The following is an 18684-nucleotide window of genomic DNA, read 5'->3' on the forward strand; positions in this document are numbered from 1 at the left end:
ACATTCAAACAGGAATTTCTGATCTTTTCATGTAAAATGTCTAAAAAATTCTACAAGGAAAGTGATTCTCACTAGAAAATGTGAAATTCTTCTCACCCTAATCTCAATTTATGAAAATCATCAAAAATCTCAGTGAGTTGTCACACAGCTGTCCTGGTCCTTTTTGTGGGGATCCCAAAGCCAAGTGGGTACCAGCTGGAAGGGGAACTAGTGGAGCAGTTAAAACTCTGTTTCTGCAGCTGACAGTAATTTTAGAACCTGCCTCTCCTTTCCCTGCTGGATTATTCCTTATCCTCATTAATGATGGAACTTCTCCATCCCCCACACTCATAAACTTGGCCAGCCCTCAACTTGTGCTCCCCAAAACTGAATCTTCTCCTCAGAAATCAATCCCAGGATGGTGTGGGGTGGAAGGGACCTTAAAGATGATTCAGTTCCAACATCCTGCCATGGGCAGGGACAGCTGCCACTATCCCAGGCTGCTCCAACCAAATCTTGGACACGTCCAAGGATGCAAGGGCAGCCACAGCTTCTCTGGGCCACCTGTGCCAGGGTCTCACACCCTCCCAGAGGAGAATTTCTCCCAAAATCCAACCTAAATCTACTCCCCTTCAGCTTCAGGCCATTCTTGAGGCCATACTGTTTCTCTCCATTCTGTGTTTGAAGGAGTGCAAGCTGCTTTATCAGAGCTCCTAACCTGAAAGGAAAAGGTCTCACAGCTCCAGGTAACCCTAAATATCCAACCCTAATTGCTGATTTTCCTCCTCAGCCTCCAAATCCCCTGTGCATAAACTCTGCCTACCAACACATCACATTTCATCCCCATCCCATCAAGGTCCTGTGACAAAGCACAACGTTTTAAATGTCTGACCATGTGGCACTGAAGGACCTGGCTTAGTGGTGAACACAATGCTGGTTGATGGCTGGACTTGATGATCCTAAAAATCTTTTTCACCCCCAATGACTCTATGGTTATATGATTCCTGAGAAGTAGATGAGAATAATTAAGTTTCCAAGATAAGAAAGCCATGGAAAAAAATTCAAAACATCATCAGTGACTATTTTGTTTGCTCATGCAGAAGTTGTGAAAACACTGTGGTTTTTTTGGACCACAGTTCTTCTTGCAGTAAATTAATTATTCTGCCTCTAGTTCTGTTTCTTATCAACACAGGGAAAAAATGCAGGATGTCTGAAATTCCCTTCACAGCCACAAACCTGTTCACAGTCTGAAAAGCTTCTGAAAGCTACAGATGAAAAATATGAAGCCATATGAACTTAAAAGGAAGGAAAAAAAGAAAAGGAGCAGGCACAAGTAACTCCTGCAAAGGCACACTGCTTTCTAGACAAAGGGCAGCTGTCAGCTGAATACCTTCCATGAAGAAACCAAATGATCTCTTTTGTAGAAAATGACAGTGGAGGATTAAAATGAAAAGTGGCCAAATAATTTACATGAGATGAGAATCCATATGATGGTAAAGAATGTAGATATCCTTGAAGCCGTTTCATTTCAATAACACTGAAGCCTAGAAAAATTGCAGATTCAGAGAAACCTCTTTCTTTCAGGGATAATGTGCTCAGGACAATGATGGAGAGGGAATCCATCTCAGCCCAGGGCTCTGTAATGGAAGGAGAAGTCTCCCCCCTCCACTCTTTACCAAGGTGCCCCTCTCTGAATTCCTGCAATAGCTGCCAATCCTTTTTTTTTCCCCCTTCTGTTCTCAAGGCTGAGATATCAGATGCATTAAGCAATGCCTCAGTAGTGTTCCTGATAATCCACAGCGAAGTTCTGTTGCTTACTATCAGCTCTGCAGCTGCCAGGGAAGTGTCTGAAATGACAACCACGGAAGGATGGGTGGAGTCGGTGCTTTTCCAGATAAAGGAAGAGATAAAGCCCCCCAAAACTGATCAAAAGACCCCAAGTTGAGGAAATGTATGGCTTACAGCAGGACCTAATGGTTAAAACTTCCAAGTGTGGCAGGGGTTCAGAGTAGAGAGGCTCAAATGTGCTGCAGGTAACAATTGACAGTGCTGCAGCAGCTGAGTCACCCTCAGGTGAGGTCACCCAGGTATGGGGACACAGATCACCCTCACCTGAGGAAGGATAATTGACCTTGCAGTTAATGGGAGGCAAGAATACACAGATGGATATTTACTGAAGAACAGCAGACATGCTGCAAGCTCACTGCCTCCCTTTGTGTTTGCATCCCTGGGTGACCACTTCCACCCCTGTGGGAGCTTCACCTGCAAGTGAAGCTCCCACAGGGGTGGGAAATACCCTGGCACTCTTGTGGGGCTCCAACTCCCCTGCTGGAGACCAAAGAGCCACAGAAGGGTTTGGGCTGGAAGGACCCTGAAGACCTTCTATAATGGGCAGGGACACCTCCCACTATCCCAGGCTGCTCCAAGCCCCGTCCAACCTGGCCTTGGACACTTCCAGGAATGGGAGATTCATCTTCCCCAAAACTCAGGCTGCAGTCCAGCTGAACACAATTTAATCACAGAGCAAAGGGAATGATCCCATCCTCTCCTTCATTCCCTTTCTGCAGGAATGTTTTGTGCCCAGCTGCCTCGCTGGTCCAGCTCCCCACATGAGCCAAGAGCAGCGGTTGTGCAGCCAAGGGAGGCGGGAGGACACGGCTGAAAAGGCAGCTGGGCCCAGCTCCTTCCACAGCAGCTCCCAAAGATCCTCTCCCAAGGGATGCTGAAAGCAAAGCCAGAACCACAGGCTGGGCCACCAGCCCAGAGAGGGATGGAAAAGCAGAACTGTCCAGCTCCCACCCCTGTGGATGAACAGAAGCTTGTGCTGTCCCCAGGGATGGAGCTCCCTGCCAAATTCTCTGGTGTCTCAAAATACATGAGGTGAAAGCTGCTCCTTTGGCTCTGATAAGGGGCCTGTAATTTCAGCTCCCTATCTGGTTTCCCTCCCAAGAGTTCCTCTGCTTTCCACTGACAAGGTACAGAAAACACTCACATGGAGTTACCTATTTATCTCTCATTAGTACATTTATCACCCCAGTATCACCCAGCAGCCAGAGGTCACTGTTCCAGCCTTTGTGGCTTGCAGCAGAACTATTATTCAGGCTGTCAAATCAATGGAAATATTTCTGAAGTTAGTCTGTCATCTGTGCCTGAGATCTTATCTCAGCGTGGCATGAGACAGACTGTCAGAGGAGTGACATGCAGAGCATAATCTCATCACAAAGTGTAATGACTGGTTTATTTCCCAGTAAATACTGGCCAAGAATATCACTAATGCCACTCTCAGTGAGGTCAGCAGATGACACCACCAGTTTTATCTCCTGATATTTCTACTGATTCCTTAGTAACGACATGGGTGTCAACTAAACCCATGATATAAAGTCATTTTTATTTTTGACAGCAAAATTAAAGCTCAAAGATATCCCCTCCACAGATAAACTCTGATGGAGCTGAGAACTTCCCCCAGGACTGCAAAACATAACCAGGCAAGGATGGGAAGTGCAGCTCTCTGGATGAACTCCAGTTGAGGCATCAGCTCAACCAGACCTAAGCAGCAAAACAAATCTAAGAAAAAAATCCACTGACAAACACGAGGGCTGCAGCTCTCTGCTGTTTTTTCCACAGCACCATCATTTGGATTCCATGGATTTAAAAGAATGGAGAAACCACTGCAGGGCTGTAGCTTGACCTCTTCTAGAGCACTGACAAGAGGTCTCCCAGCAGTTCTGGAAGCCCAGAATTAAACCCAGATCTTCTGTCCAACCTGTACATATATCCAGTCACAACATTAAAAAACTGGGGGTTTATCCAATGCAGAATCTACCATAACTTTATATCACCTTTGGAAACAAACTGTAAAAATCCTCATTTTTTAAAAATCTCTCTCATTCCCCACTTGAGCTTTCAAGCCCAGGGTATGGCCACACACACTCTGTCCAGGGACAGCACAGCTTTTAAGCCTCTCACTCTTAGAAATGTTTCATTCTTGGATTTCTTTTCATTGCAAGTGCAAATCTAGAGGAGAGATCTCACCAGCACTAGATCACTTAGAGCACCAGACAGAGAGAAACTGAAATTATTTCACACCTCAGGACGTGTCTGCATACATAAATTCCAGAGCCATGACAGCACACATTAAAAACCCTCACAGAACAGAGCTGACTCTCAATTCTGGCTTTACAAGTCGCTGTCTAAACTCCAAGAGAGGCATTTCACTGATGTTTCTTAGCAGGAATCTCCTCTGCCACACAGATTAAATTGCCAAAAATACACCTTGCACGGGAGTGGGTAAAGCTGCATGACCTTCAAAGCTGATAGAACAACCAGGTTTTCATTCTTTCAACATCACTTTCTCAGAATTTTGACAGCGGTCTCGAGGACCACAATCCTATCAAGCTATTCATATTATCCTAAAATTTGTTTAGAACAGAATTAATTGATAATTAACTGAAAGCCTTGTACTTGCAAAAGATAATCTGTGCCTCCTAATCTCTAGCACCCTACTGTCGAGATAATTAACAATTAAAAAAATAGAATAGTTAAGACATCCGAGGTGGCGATTTACTCTTCCTTCTAATTGGATTTGGTGATAAGAGCATTTCTGAAATTACACAACAGGCCTCTCCTGAATGGCAAGATTTGGAGTTTGCAGCAATTTGAAACACAGGTACTTTTTGCTTAAGGCACCTTGAAGACACTGACAGCTGAGATTTTGAATATCCTTAAACTTATTGGCACCACCAGACTCTCAAAGCCAACAGAGTTCACTAAATTGTTCATAAAATAAATGTGGGCATTTTTTGAAGCCAGCAAATAACCAACACATGGAGACAAGATAAAGTGAGAACTGTCCTGCTGGTTTGTGTAAGCAAACAGCATCTTCAAAGCTCTTCCTAACAAGGCATCTAAGCATGAATAATAGAATCTCTTGTTCTCTTTTATTTACTTGGAATATTTAAATGGAGACCTCCATGCTGCAGGGATATTTATGTGCATTAAATCCGCTGGACTTCGTGAGTGATAAACAAAACCTTTCTGCAAACAACTGTGAAACAAACATCTCAGCTTCATTTTTTAATGTGCTACAGGGCAAGAGTTATTTCAGCTGTAGTTTGGATTATCTGCTCCTCACAAGCAAAGCCAAGGCAGGGTCAAGCCCATGGGTGAGACATGTCCAAGGAGGGATGAGGAATTCCTGCAGGGATTCCTCTGCAGGAATCAGCCCTGGCCCACCCACTGGGAAGGGCTGCTCTGCTGCTGGTGACCCACAGTCCCAACCAGACAAACTCTGATCAACACTGAGGCTTTTACACACACCACTCACAGGACAACAGAGGATTCCAAGGCTTTATATGGCAACATAAATAAATAGCAAAACTTGGGTTTTTACATTACTCAGCACATCTTTGTTTGCTCTCTGGAACAAAAGATTCCACTCAGCAGAGGCAGAGCTTGGTTTTCAGCTCATCTGGTTGGGTATTCCAAGAACAGCCTATCCCTGCCTCAAAACTGTGCTTTAGGGGGATGCTCAGCCCTGGATGTGTGTAAATTATGTCAGTGTGAGCACCAAGGTCCTTCAGGTTGTCCTCACTTTAGCCTCAGTAAAGTTTTAGCTCTTCTGGATGGGAATCTTGGAGCCTCCCTCTGTCCCAAGCCTCGAAGAGAAGAAAAACACCAATAATGAAATTTGGGGTTAATCTTAGTATAAACTGACAGCTCCCAACATCACCACCAGCATTTCCCCTCAAAAATCCACAAGTTTTTGTTTTCAGTTTCCAGTTTTGGACCAGACTTGGCTCAGCTCAGCAGAGCCCCCAGCTGCTGCTGCATTCTCAGAAAATAAAAATTAATTTAGATAAATAAAAGGACCCTACAGGACTCCACAGACAAGGCCAATTCCTGCAGCACCCAAAGTTATCCTGCACCTGGATATCCAGCACCTAAAGTCAAGATGAAATCTGACTTTGGGCTCAATACATGTATATTTCCTCACACCCAGCATCTCCAAGATCTGGGCCAAAATTGTTATCCCATTAAGTGTTGTACAGCCAGGTAGCAGAAAATGTATTCAATTTTTAAATATCAATCTATTCTGTACCTTGCAACCTAAATACAACACAAGAGATGGACAGAAGCAAAGGGAAATGAGAAATAATGAAAGAATCCAGTAATGCCAGTGGATTGAACTACCACAGTGCCAGAACCAACTTCAGGGGGTTCTTCGTAGACAACACAGCAAAGAAGGAGATTTAAGGGAAGTTTTAAACCATCAGGAAACTTTGGGATCTTTAAAGAATATTTCTCACACCTGGTAAAAGCAACATCTTTTTCTTTATTTGCTAAAGATTGTTCAGTGATCATTCACCATCCACGGGGAGAGGAAATAGCTGCATTTATTATCCAACTTTTTTACAATTTTCTTTTTTGCCTACAGGATTGTGAATAGTTATCTTGGAAATAATAAGCACCAAAGACTCAAAAGATTATTTCATTTACCAACATCCATCATGTTTTGTATTTCAAGAGCACTTTTTATATCCAGATCAACTCCTTTAAAAGTATCCTGAAATTGTCTTTTTCCATCTTACTCTTTAATATTATTACAAGAATTTACAGTAGAAGAACAGCAAAGTTAAAAGATACAGAGCCAAGAAAGCAGATTAAATCAATCCACAGCTCTTTACTGCAAGATTTGTGCTCCTTGCCCCAAGCCATGGTTTTTGCCATGTGCTTCCTCTTAAATGTCATTGTCACCCTTGCTCAGATCAGCAGAGTTTCCTGGGGACAATCCTTTAAACAGTGCTGCTAGTAAAGCTCCAAAAACAATGGAGGAATTGTTGACTAGAAAAACTAATTATTCTTAGCATTTTTGGACTTTAGTGAAGTATTTGATAAAGTGACAAATGGGAAATTATTTGTGATTTTGGAAAAGAAAAAGATTAGTACAATTATGAGATAGGGTAGAAAGGAAACATCTAACTAAGAAGAGGCTGAAAAAATAAACTAATGGCTTTGAAGACAACAATCAGGGATACTCCTCAAGTATCATCTCTGGAGCATCTTAAGAACACAAACAATTAATGATCCTGACAGAAAGTCTGCACATGGTGATGAATCTGCTGAGACCAAAGTCAGAAGCCACATCAATACCCTGAATTGAAGCACCATAAAAAGTAATAGAGAATCCTAAGGGCAAGAACTGAACAGAAATTTAACAGTGCAGCAGCCAAGGTCACCCACTTTGGGAACAACAACTTCACAGGCACAAAAAGATCATCAGCTGGGAAGATCAGTTCTTGTGAAGTCACTGTGACCAAAAGCTACAATGCAACAAAAGCACCAAAAAAGCCAAGATGAGGATGCTGCTGTTGTCTATCCAGGGAGAAAAGCATTAGAAAAAGCACTTCTTCTATGCTGCTGACAGAGTTCCTCACACACAGCAAAGTATTCAAAACAAATTAAATCTTACATGTGCTCCAAAAGAAAATCAAACAGATAAGAAAGCTGGGTTATCCTGGATCACAAAAAAAACAAAACAAAACAAAAAAAAAAACCCCAAAAGAATAAAAAAAATAATCTAGGATGTGGTAATGACTTTTGTGGCTAAAGCCCATGTGGTTCTCTGATAGAACATTTTTTCAGGTGCTCCATTTAAACATTTTTAAAGTGCTCCACAGTCTGACCAAGAGCCCATAAATCCATGATGCAACAACTTAAGGGTTTGACTTGAGAATTTTCCTCCCTCACTTCTGCTAATGCCTCTCTTTATTACTTGTGGAAAGACCTCCCATCTGTTACTCCATGGCAGAGTCTCCTCTGGCTGAGTGAGGTAGGGCTGGACTCTGCTCAGAGCTGAGCTGCAGTGAGAGGCAGCAGGAAGGCTCTGCACAGCTCTGGAAAGCAGGAATGGGAAAATCCTCTTGCACTCTGGGCTGGATGATGCTCCAGCTGACAGGAGCAGCAAAGCCCTGCCTGCAGCAGAGCAGAGTGACAAGGTGCCAGCCTGGTCCCTCTGAACACTCCCCAGACCACTCAGGAAGTTAATTCTGTCACTAACTCCTGGTTTTTTGTGGTTGAGATGACCCCCAAGGTATTAGAAAGGGTTTTTTTTTTCAGCTCTGCGACTGAAGAAGTCGAGATTTGTTTTTGCTTTTCAGGGCTGTTTATTTTTTCTCATTTATTACATTCTTTCTTTGACTTGCTGAGATTTGTTTAGCAGCTTGGGTTGTGGCACAGCCACTGCCCTAAGGGTGGGGGTAACTTTTTATACTATGAATTATGTGTACTTTATTTCTAATAATTTTCCAATACTTATTACTTAGGTTAGACAGTTTGTCTTTACTTTCAACTAATTAAAAAGTGTCACCATCTTAGCAGAAGATGGAGGACAAGAAGAAGGAGAAGAAGGACAGGACATGCTCAGATTAGTATTTTTTCTTTTGAACTTCCATTCTAAAACTTTAAAATTTTATTTTTTCACTTTGTGACAAATTAACTATTATTTTACTCAAATTTTTGTGGCTTGTAAATCTTCACCCAAAGCTGGTAATTTTTTCTATGGACTAAAATCAAAGGCACAGGTGTTTCTGACTTGGTGCCAAGGTCTTTGAGTCCTTTGCTAGGGTTTCAAATCACTCAGGGTTGTCAGAGGAATGTTCTGGGTCCCAACAATTCACTTCAGGGGGTTTGTTCCAGGGGTAATATTACACATGGGTTGGATGAATCCTACTGGGAGGGGAAACTCCTCCCTCAGCTTGGAGCTGTTCTGGACAGCCCAAACACTATGAACAACCACATAAAATGCAGCCTGAACTTGCCAGGGGCCACTTCACACAGTTTGTGTGACAAGTTTGTCATGGCTTTCCCTGCCTCCTGAATCCACATTAGAATACCTGAGAAAATAACAATTTAGCTGATTAATACAAGCTTTTTGTTCCTAATTCCTTCTGTGTCCTTAAAACAGGACAATCACAGGAAAAACAACACCATGAAGGACTGAGGCAAATGAAGAAAGCTAGAAGAAATAGAAGTCACAGCACCAGACTTATATTTTTACACTGTTCTTACAGCAGGCAGCATCCAGAGGTCTCAACATGATTGTAAAGAGCAAGAGGTTCTGTGTATGAACTCAGCACAAGCCCTTGACTCACACAAGTTGTGCCCTAGAACAACTGGCATTAACAGTTACAGTAAATAAAGTTCTCCAAGGAGAATGATTTATACTGGATACAAATAAAGCTGGTATTTTTGAAATTCACAGCAATTAACACTCCCACGACTGAACTTCATTTGTTATCTTGGCATTAAGCAAAGCACCACACGTGGAAAAGAATAAATTCCAACTCCTCGGGTACATGACCAGGTCTAAATCAGTAGTAATTCTTCAGGAAAGATTATTCCAAGATGAGACACCCTCAATCAATACACAAAAGTGATCAGCAAAAAACCAGATGTTAGGCTGGAGGTCAGAGAACAACAAGACTTGGATTCAGCTGCTTTTGTAAGCTGGAATATTTACCCTGGAAATATGGAAATCAGCTCTGCTTGGGTCCCCACTCACCTGCCCCAGGTCACAGAAATTGAATGTAAGAATAGAAAAGGTCCAGAGAAAAGTGACAATTAATATTATTAGAGGCAAGGGAAGCCTTGGTGTCTGAGAAGAGATAAGAGAGTGACTGTTAAGTTCAGAGAGGAGATAAACAAGCAGCACATTGATAGCAGCACATCCAGAGAATGATCCTGGATAAATGCAATGTTCTGCCTTATTCTTTCTCATGATACTCATGCCAAAGGGACCTCTGACTTTTTAAACACATTTTAGCATATAAAATGAAACTAGGTATAATTGGTTCTCTGGAAGTACCCTGAAGACCTTAGCAGGATTTAGAAGGAATTACATATTTATGTGAATAATAACAACACCCAGAGCTGCAAGAGCAGGATTAAAAATACAGGATAGGAGATAAGAGCTTTTGTCCACAGCTACATGGCTGCTGGCCAGGTGTGAGCCAGGCACAGGATGGAGAGCAGAGGTAGAAAGAATGATGAACACCACAACCATCATCACCTGGGATGAGATCCTGCTTGTCACCTTCATGAGTAGGGGGACAGAACACTGAGGATCTCACCTGGTGCTGGAGAAATGCAGCAGAGTGCCTGGACTAGAGGAGAATTCTCATCTCTAAAATGTGGGTTTGCTGCACCAGCCAGAGCTGTTAAGATCAGGCTGACAAAGTCGCTTTTTCTAAATGTTGATTTCAGTTATTCTGACCTTGGCAGACACAAGAATTTTATCTGAGGTCTGCTGCAAGGAGCTGCCCCTCCCACAGATCATCTTTTATTATTTTTAAAAAAAGAGAGAGAGAGAGAGAGAACACACGGATACAAAAAGCACCTGAGCTCTCTAGAAAGCAAAATAACTCATTAGGTGCTGGATCCTTGAAGAAATCAGTCTGGTGAGGTTTTGGGCAGACATCCTTGCATTCTATTTTACTGCCTGCAATCTGCCCAACAACTGGGATTTGCTTACAGCTGATTAGAATAGGAAGCTTGTATATTATGCATGTCTGAGAGGGAACAGAGCTTGATCTAATGCAAAATAAGGCAGACCCTGTGTGCCAAGGAGAAAATGGCTGCTCTTGCATTTTATCAAGACACAGAGCAATGACCCTGAGCCAAGCCACTTGAACCTTCACACAACCACATGATCCTGCCTGTGTCTGAGTGGTAAAGTGAACTTTGCTGGGTGCCTTTGCAAAGTGCCTTCGCTCAGATCTCGAAGCATTTCAGGAGCATAAACAGCAAAGATCCTAAAAAAACCCTCATTCCCTGCATCTCAAAGGATTTAATGAAGTTGAATCTCCCCCTGGAAGTTGCTGACTAACAAACACCTTATGACAGGATTGAAAGAGCTGGAAAAAAATATAAAGAAATCACCTGATGTTTCTCTCTGCATTAAGATCAAGTATCTCAGAGCCATCCTGACAGATTTCAGCTGATTTGCTCCTGAGAAATGTTCTGTAGCTCCTGTAGATAACCTGCTTAGTGCTGTGCCATCCCTGAAGTCAGGAAGTTTTCCCTAATGCCAATATTCCTCGGTAACCCAAGAATCAGAGGCTTTTGGCACTTTTCCCTTGGCTTGACTCATCTCCTAAGCTGGTAGTGGATATTTTACAGCTGAGAACGAGTCACCAAAAGGTTCAAGGACACCTGAGGGTCACAGGGACAGCAGAGATAATTCCCAGCACTCCTGACCTCCCAGCAAACCCAGGAAAGACGAGCAGCATTCCCGAGCCAACCCGTGGCCATGGTTATATTGATGAGAAGCTGCTGTTCTGTTTCTAACAATGTAGCAGCCTAATGGAAGGGGCCAAAGGACATTACTTCCTGCTCTGCTGTCAGCTTGGAAAGGGAGAAACACAATGAATCCCAAACTTAAATCTCCTCCAAAGCCTTGCACAGGAAACTTAGATCCCCTATGGGCCGGTATTAAGGTTCTGCTGGAAGACATAACTAAGAGTAATGGGATGAAATTAACTAAGAAAATTTCCTAACTGAATTTCAGGAGCTAATAGAGCTCTCGTGGTCCCCAGGGAAGCCGTGGAAGCCCCAGCGCTCAGGAGAGCTGCAGTAAAAGCGCTTTCACAGTCGGAAGGATTTCTAATAAGGCACGTCAGGCCTCATCTCACTCGGGGCCAGGACCATGCCCAGGGCACTGCTGGGGATCAGGGTGGGATGTTCCTCTTCCAGGAGGGGAAATGAGGCTGAATCTCCCAGCACAGTGATGGGAACACAGGAGCGACTGGTCTCGGCATAGAGCTGACCTTGCTCAGGTTTGGAAAGGAAACAAAACCACAAATGGTTAAATCAGACAGAGTTGGGCAGTGATGCAACTGTAATCATGGAATTACAGAATGGTTTGACTTGGAAAGGGACCTTAAATATCATCTTGTTACAATTCTGACACCTTCCACTATCCCAGGGTGCTCCAAGCCCGGTCCAGCCTGGCCTTGGATGCTTCCCAGCTTCTCTGGGCACCCTGTGCCAGGGCCTCCTCACTCTCACAGGGAACAATTCCTTCCCAATATCCCATCCATCCCTGCCCTCAGGCAGTGGGAAGCCATTCCCTGTGTCCTGTGCCTCCACGCCTTGTCCCAAGTCCCTCTCCAGCTCTCCTGGATCCCCTTTAGGCTCTGCAAGGGGCTCTGAGCTTTGCCTACGTTCCTCTCCAGGCTGGAAAGCCCTAACTCTCTCAGGGGAAATGTGCTCCATCCCTCTAATCCTCATGGACCTGATGCTTTCCTGTACCTTGGAAAAATCAGAGGACCCCTCTTCCACAATTCCAGTACAACCATGCCTGTAAAGAAACCAGGAACTGATCCAACTCAAACCAAACAAAATCAGAACAAAGCCAAGCAGACCAAATAACTCCAAACTGATGGAATCACCATCTTTTGGTTAAACTTGCTCTTCCTGGTGCTCCCAGCTGGGCATTCCCGTCCTTTGCCCCAGCACAGCCCTGGCACAGCAAGCTAAAACAATTCAGGAAAATGCAGGGGAAATAAAAAGGATTTCTTTTTCCTGAAGCAGGCTGAATTGGCTGCTATATCCATCAGACAAGAAACATCTCTGGCACAGCCCGGGGTGGCAGGAGCAGGGAAACTGAGGAGGAGGAATTGAGAAGGGTGGCGAGGCAGGGTAACACCTAAGGATGAGCTGGTGACAAAATGTTAATTCAGCTCAGCTGCAGCAGGAAACTGTACCCCCCTATCTTGGGAAATCTACACCCATTTCTCTTCTGAATAAATCCAAGTGAAACACCTGACTCTGTTTTCCCACCTAGGAAATGGGGATGATGGGGATCTATAGCATCTCAGTCTTCTTTAATCTAAATACACCTTTACAAAAGAAGCTTCAGAAGCACAGACGAGTGTTAAAATAAAAATCCAGAGCCATAAAATCAAACCAAATAACCCTCAACCAGAAAGCAAAGCTCCTGCTCCTCAGACAAACTGAAATCCGTTCAACTGTTGAATTATTCATTTTTGTTTAGGGCTGAATTTACAGTTATTTTAACTTAATCTTTGGATAAAGCATATACTTAAAAAACAACACTCAACTCCCCCCTCCAGTCTTTAACAGCCCTCATGAAAAGTGCCTTAAAATGGGTATAAAATCACTGATTCTGCTGCCAATCTTAGTTATTTTTTTGCCTGAAAAGGAAGATAAACCTCAACTCCAACATATGATTAGAAGAGAAGCATAAATCACTGGGGGGGGAAAAAATAATAATAAAAAAAAAAATAGACTGACAAGACAACACAGCTTCATTAAAAAAAAGAGAAAGCCCTAAGGGAAATTTTCAATTTCATACTTCTAATGAGAGGGGTTGAAAAGAAGAAGCAAAGCAGAGAAAAGAAAAAAAAAAAACAACACAACACAACATTATCTGTGGGACAAGACATAACAAAAAAAAAAAACCCACAAAAGTGAACCAGAAAGAGGCTTTCAAGTTTAACCTCAGGTTTGCACAGAAAGGACTCTGGCAGTCTTAGCTGTGCTCCCAAAGGAGGGCAAAGCCACACAACAGCCTCGACACACTCAAAACTCAGCATATTCCATGAGCAGGAGGCTCCAGAAGAGAACAGGTCAAGGTTGGCATCAGTAGCACTGCAGTTGTCTGAACCACACCTAGTCTGCAGTTAAATATAGAACTTTACTTTCTGGAACCACTGCTCCTCTTAACCTTCAGCACATAAATATTCAGGGAGATATCTACAGAAAAATAAAAAGTAAAGGGATGAAGAGACCCGAATCTATTGTCCAAAAAATCTCAGACAAGGGATTAATAAACCACCCTGGGAGGATTCCAAAAAAGCAGTAAAGGCTGGAGAATTGAATTACAGAAACCACAAGCAGCATCCTGGAAGTCCAGTATAAACCAATTAGTTCATTTAATACACATACCCTGTACTCAGACCCTCAGGTACATCAGACATTTCAGGATATGGCCCTAACTCTAATCTTCATTCTATCAGCTTGGCACCAATATAATAATTAATTGAACTGGAATTTTTTTTGTAGAGTTAAATGTTTTTTTTAAAAAAGGGAAATTGCCCCTTCAACCCTCAACCTTCTCATTCAGTTCATGGATCAAATCCTGACTGGTGCTGTGTATTTTCAATTGGAGAGCCTGCTCCTAAGAAACAAATCCCTCAAAATTTTGCAATCACATTCAGATTCTTCCCTTGAAGTGCTCTCAGCTGGTTTGACACATGGACTCTTAGCAACTGCAATTTCTACCGACTGAATCCAAGACAAAAGCAAAAGCAGGGGGCACAATTAAGTGATGGAGCAGGTCAACACCCCCATCCTCAGCCAAAAAAATATTTCTACAGCATCACAGAAGCATTTCAGAGGGAAGGAGAGATTCCACCCAGGTCTGGATTCCAGGCTCTTATCTTCAGGCATTAAACTAAGCCATCAGAGTTAGTTCTAATTGCAGGAGGCAGCCAGAGAGGAAGGTGCACAGAGCCCTCCTCTGAGTGCATTAGTGGGATGGAATTGTCTCCTGGATCTCTGTTTCTCCTTCCTGGACAGGTATCAGCCCAAATGAACGAGCACTTCCCTGAAAGCAGCAGCTCCAAACCAGGTGCCCAAATCCTGATGTGCACCAACATCAGAGCCAGAAGCTGCAGGACACACAAACTCAGTGCACTGAAAGTTGAATTTCATTAGGGGAAACAGTCCATTAAACTGAGATGCCTCCACTTAGAGTCAAAACTTAATCCTGCAGAGGAAAAGGCAAATTACCAGACAAATGGCACCTGCCCACAGGCAATGCCAAACACCATTTTAGTGGCCAAATGCCCATTCCTGACCCTGGGGCACCAGAGAAACCTGATCTGCTTGGGCCAGAGGGGTCTGGTTACCTTCATCCTGCTGCTGTTATGAGTCATATCATGGCCAAGCCTGGAAAACTCCAGTGCCTTGTAAGTGAAATTAGTGATATTTTTTTTCCAAGGGCTCCCAAAAGAGCGTTTTTCTCCCACTCTTTCAAAACTTGTCACATAAAACAGCTCATCCTTACAGCTCAACGAGGCCTATTAAAGCACAACAGTTAAACAACCATATTCCCATTGCTTTATGGTGTAGCTTTATTGCCACACAAGACTTTTACTGTGTTCTTGCCTCGAGTAAAACTCCTCAGCTTTGCTTCCAGTACCCCACACAAGGCTGTGAAACCCAGCACCCATAGTGACCTAGCCAAGGGCTTGGCAAATGAATATTAAAAGCCAGGATTAAGGCAATGTGGCAGCAGCAGAATAAGGAGAAAACCCTGGCAGCAAAGACCTTACAGAGCACAAGACACAGAGAACAAAACCAAGAAGAATTTCATGAAAAATGAGATTGAGTGATTATGTATCTGCATTCACAACTGGATGATTTCCAGTGTCAAGATCAACTTGATTCTTTCAATACCCAACCCCAAATCTCACACCTTTCACACAGATGCACTAGAACACCACAGCTTTAATTTCTAGAGTGTCCCAGCAGAGACTGGCTTGAGGAGAGAGGGGGGTGAGGAAAGGGTGGCTTGCTCAGCTCTCTATCAGCAGTTTCCCCAGCAAAATCAGGGTTCAAACAGCAAATAACAGCAGTTCCTGCACTTTGGGCCAGACAGAAACCAGGAAGAAAACCAGCCATGCCCAAAACCAGCCATGCCCCAAACCAGCCGTGCCCCAAACCAGCCGTGCCCCAAACCAGCCGTGCCCCAAACCAGCCGTGCCCAAAACCAGCCGTGCCCAAAACCAGCCATGCCCCAAACCAGCCGTGCCCAAACCAGCCGTGCCCCAAACCAGCCGTGCCCCAAACCAGCCATGCCCAAAACCAGCCATGCCCCAAACCAGCTGTGCCCCAAACCAGCCGTGCCCCAAAACCAGCCGTGCCCAAAGAGCTCTAATGGCACTCCCAATAACATTTCACACACAGAGGGCTGATCAGGAGATGGTGCTGCCCTGAAAGCACACAGAGCTGAGGTGGTTCTGTCCTTCTGCACAATCAGGACAGTCAGACAAGCATTTCAAAGTGCTAAAGATCCTGTCCTGCCCCTTGTTCTGCCTCTGAGGGAGGGGGACACTAGAAAAACACACTATCAGATCACAGGGCATTGCATTAGCTGGGTCTAACAAAGCAGAGCAGATTTCAAACGTTTACATTATTTCCTTTGGGGAAACATCCAGGCAAAGCCAAAAATATCAATGCCAGATAAAATATCAGTGCCAGGGCAGAACAGGCAAACAAACATTTAAGTTACTGGTTCCAGTCCTGCAAAGACACAGAAGTATGTCCAGCCTGTGCTCCTGAGGGACCTCAGGATTTCAATCTCAGCTCAGGACAATGATGCTATCCTGCTCCTAATCAGTTCCATAGAGCCCCAAGTAAGGAAGAGGAAAGGAAAGCATTAAAGAAATGGTAAAAACACATCCTGCAAATCTGCTGGCTGAGATCTCACTGGGGTTGCAGACCCAGGAGGAGTGTAACACACACAGTCATCCAGTCCTCCCATGGAAAGGAGGCTCCTCACACTCTCAAGAGGGGAAAAAACTCCTCCCAGCCTTTTAGCCCTGGACAGAAATAAGTATTCATCCCTAAACTACATCCAAATTCCCCAGCCCTTCTCTACTGTACAGCATTATCCACCAAAGAGACATTCTTGTAAGGACAGGGAAAGGCAAAGCACACCCGGGCTCAGAGAGGAGAGCTGGGAGCTCTAATGATCACCTGCCACTCTGCATATGGATTTGAAAGATCCACTTTGCTCTGTGCTGCTCCCAGCTCCTGTAAGAGGGTTTTAAGAGCCTTTTTGGACCAGGAATCTACTGCTTGGGAGGCAAAGTTCTGCATCCCAAACAATTACAGAGCTGCCGAAATGCCGGCATCCACTTTAGAGCACCACGGGGCATCAGGGGGACAAGTCAGGAAAGTGGAAAGGAGAAATGCAGAATGGAAAGAGCTTTCAAGACCCTCCCAAGAGAGCCTGGATCAGGATAAGTGGAAAAGTTTCTACAAAAGCAAAGAGCTGAACACCAGCACGCTCAGACTGAGCTAAGGACATGATGTACAAAAATAAAGAGATCCTGTCCAGAGCAGTGTTACAATTTTTTAACCAACACAAGAGGCAAAACAGCTCCTCCCATTCCACCATCACAAACCCAATTCTTGCATGAGGCTACAACATATCCATGAAAACAACTGCTGGCGTTCACCAGAGCAGGGAAAAGTCCTTTAGAAGTTGGCTGTAGAACTCCCATCTCCAAACCCCCTGAGAGAGCCAGCACATACCTCTCCATAACAGCCAGGCACTCCTTTCTCCACGTGAACCGACTGCCTCGCCGTAGTCTGAAGGTCCCAGAGGTAGCTGTGACTGGGGGAGGCGTCTGTCTCCATTCTGGCTCTTCTATAGGGATGGGAGCAGGTCTCATGCTTAGTGTAGCCCCTAAGGACAATAAACACTGTGTTTCCCAGAGGGTTAAAAGTCAGGCCCATCCTCTCACTCCTGCTCGTGAAAATAAAAAAAAAAGATAAGACAGGTGATGAAACCGTTCAAATGAAAAAAATTATAAAGTATTATCAAAGACACCCTAAAGATACACAAAACCAGCCAGAATTCCTATTTCCCAATCTCCAAGGCAGAAGGAAATCCAAGGAGCTGATGGGCACTTAGGAAGATCTGTCTTGTCTTCAAAAGGAGGGAAAGGATCACACAGAAAGGGTGAGCTGTGCCCCAGCTGGGATTCATTTAGGTTTTGCTGCCACTTGAGATGTCACAAAGTAGGAAACAGCAGTTTCTGTTTAATTATACAGCAGCTTCAGGAAGCAAAATGGAATTTTATACCAAAGGTATTTCTGAAGAGCTGAGGAAATACCTGAAGCAGCTCCACCAATAGAAACACACCCTGTGGCCTGGGCAAACATGGGCTCACGAGTGCCAGGGTGTCTGAAAAAGTCACTGAAAGCAAATTAACATCACAACCTTCCTCTCCTACTCCCCGTCTATGGATGTATTTCTCCTTTCCCTGAGTCTGGGCTGGAAAGCATCAGTCATGAGAAAGGATTTGGCAAGATGCCTTCAGGAAAGGCCCCTTTGAAACTTACCCCTGATCCTTTCCACAACAGCCTCTCAGCTAATAAATCAAGATAAATCAAGACACTCTGGGAGATCGATCTGTCCTACATCCCTTGGTGAGGATGGGAACCTGGGATAGGACACGAGGACAGAAACCAGGGTATGTTCTGAAGGACAGCTTTGTGCTCAGTGACTTCCCCTGCAGGGGATACAGAGCTGTTCTAATGTGCAAAAAAAAAAAAAAAAAAAAAAAAAAAAAAAAGTTGTACGAAAAGATAAATCACCACCTATATCCCATAAGCATCTTGAGCTCCAGTGGAATTCCTGCACTGAGCCAGCCTGGCCAGACCCAGGAGGAGCAGCAGCCCTGCCCACAGGGCTGGGCACACTCAAGAGCAGGGCTCTGAAATCCCTTTGGGTGCTCAGGCTCACTCAGAATGGCTGGGATTTAATCATCAAACCACACGGTGTTAGTGCAACCACACTGCTCCTCTAATACACAGAGGAGTGAAAGGGTCAAGGGAACCCAAGAGTTTAACCAACAAACAAATTCCTACAGCTAAAAAGCAAGAAATGAG

General features: G+C 44.1%; 1 protein-coding gene across 11 annotated transcripts in view; it reads right to left on the bottom strand.

Moving 5' to 3' along the window:
- HMBOX1 (homeobox containing 1) overlaps window positions 1-18684 on the bottom strand; it is a 118596-nt gene that overhangs the window by 24641 nt on the left and 75271 nt on the right. For all 11 annotated transcript variants that reach the window (XM_050972500.1, XM_050972507.1, XM_050972502.1 and 8 more), the window contains one exon: window positions 17323-17476. In XM_050972500.1, the coding sequence (XP_050828457.1) occupies window positions 17323-17476 (154 nt within the window). The remainder of the gene's footprint in view (window positions 1-17322; window positions 17477-18684) is intronic.

This window comes from Serinus canaria, chromosome 3 (genome assembly GCF_022539315.1).
Source record: "Serinus canaria isolate serCan28SL12 chromosome 3, serCan2020, whole genome shotgun sequence".
Lineage (NCBI taxonomy): Eukaryota > Metazoa > Chordata > Aves > Passeriformes > Fringillidae > Serinus > Serinus canaria.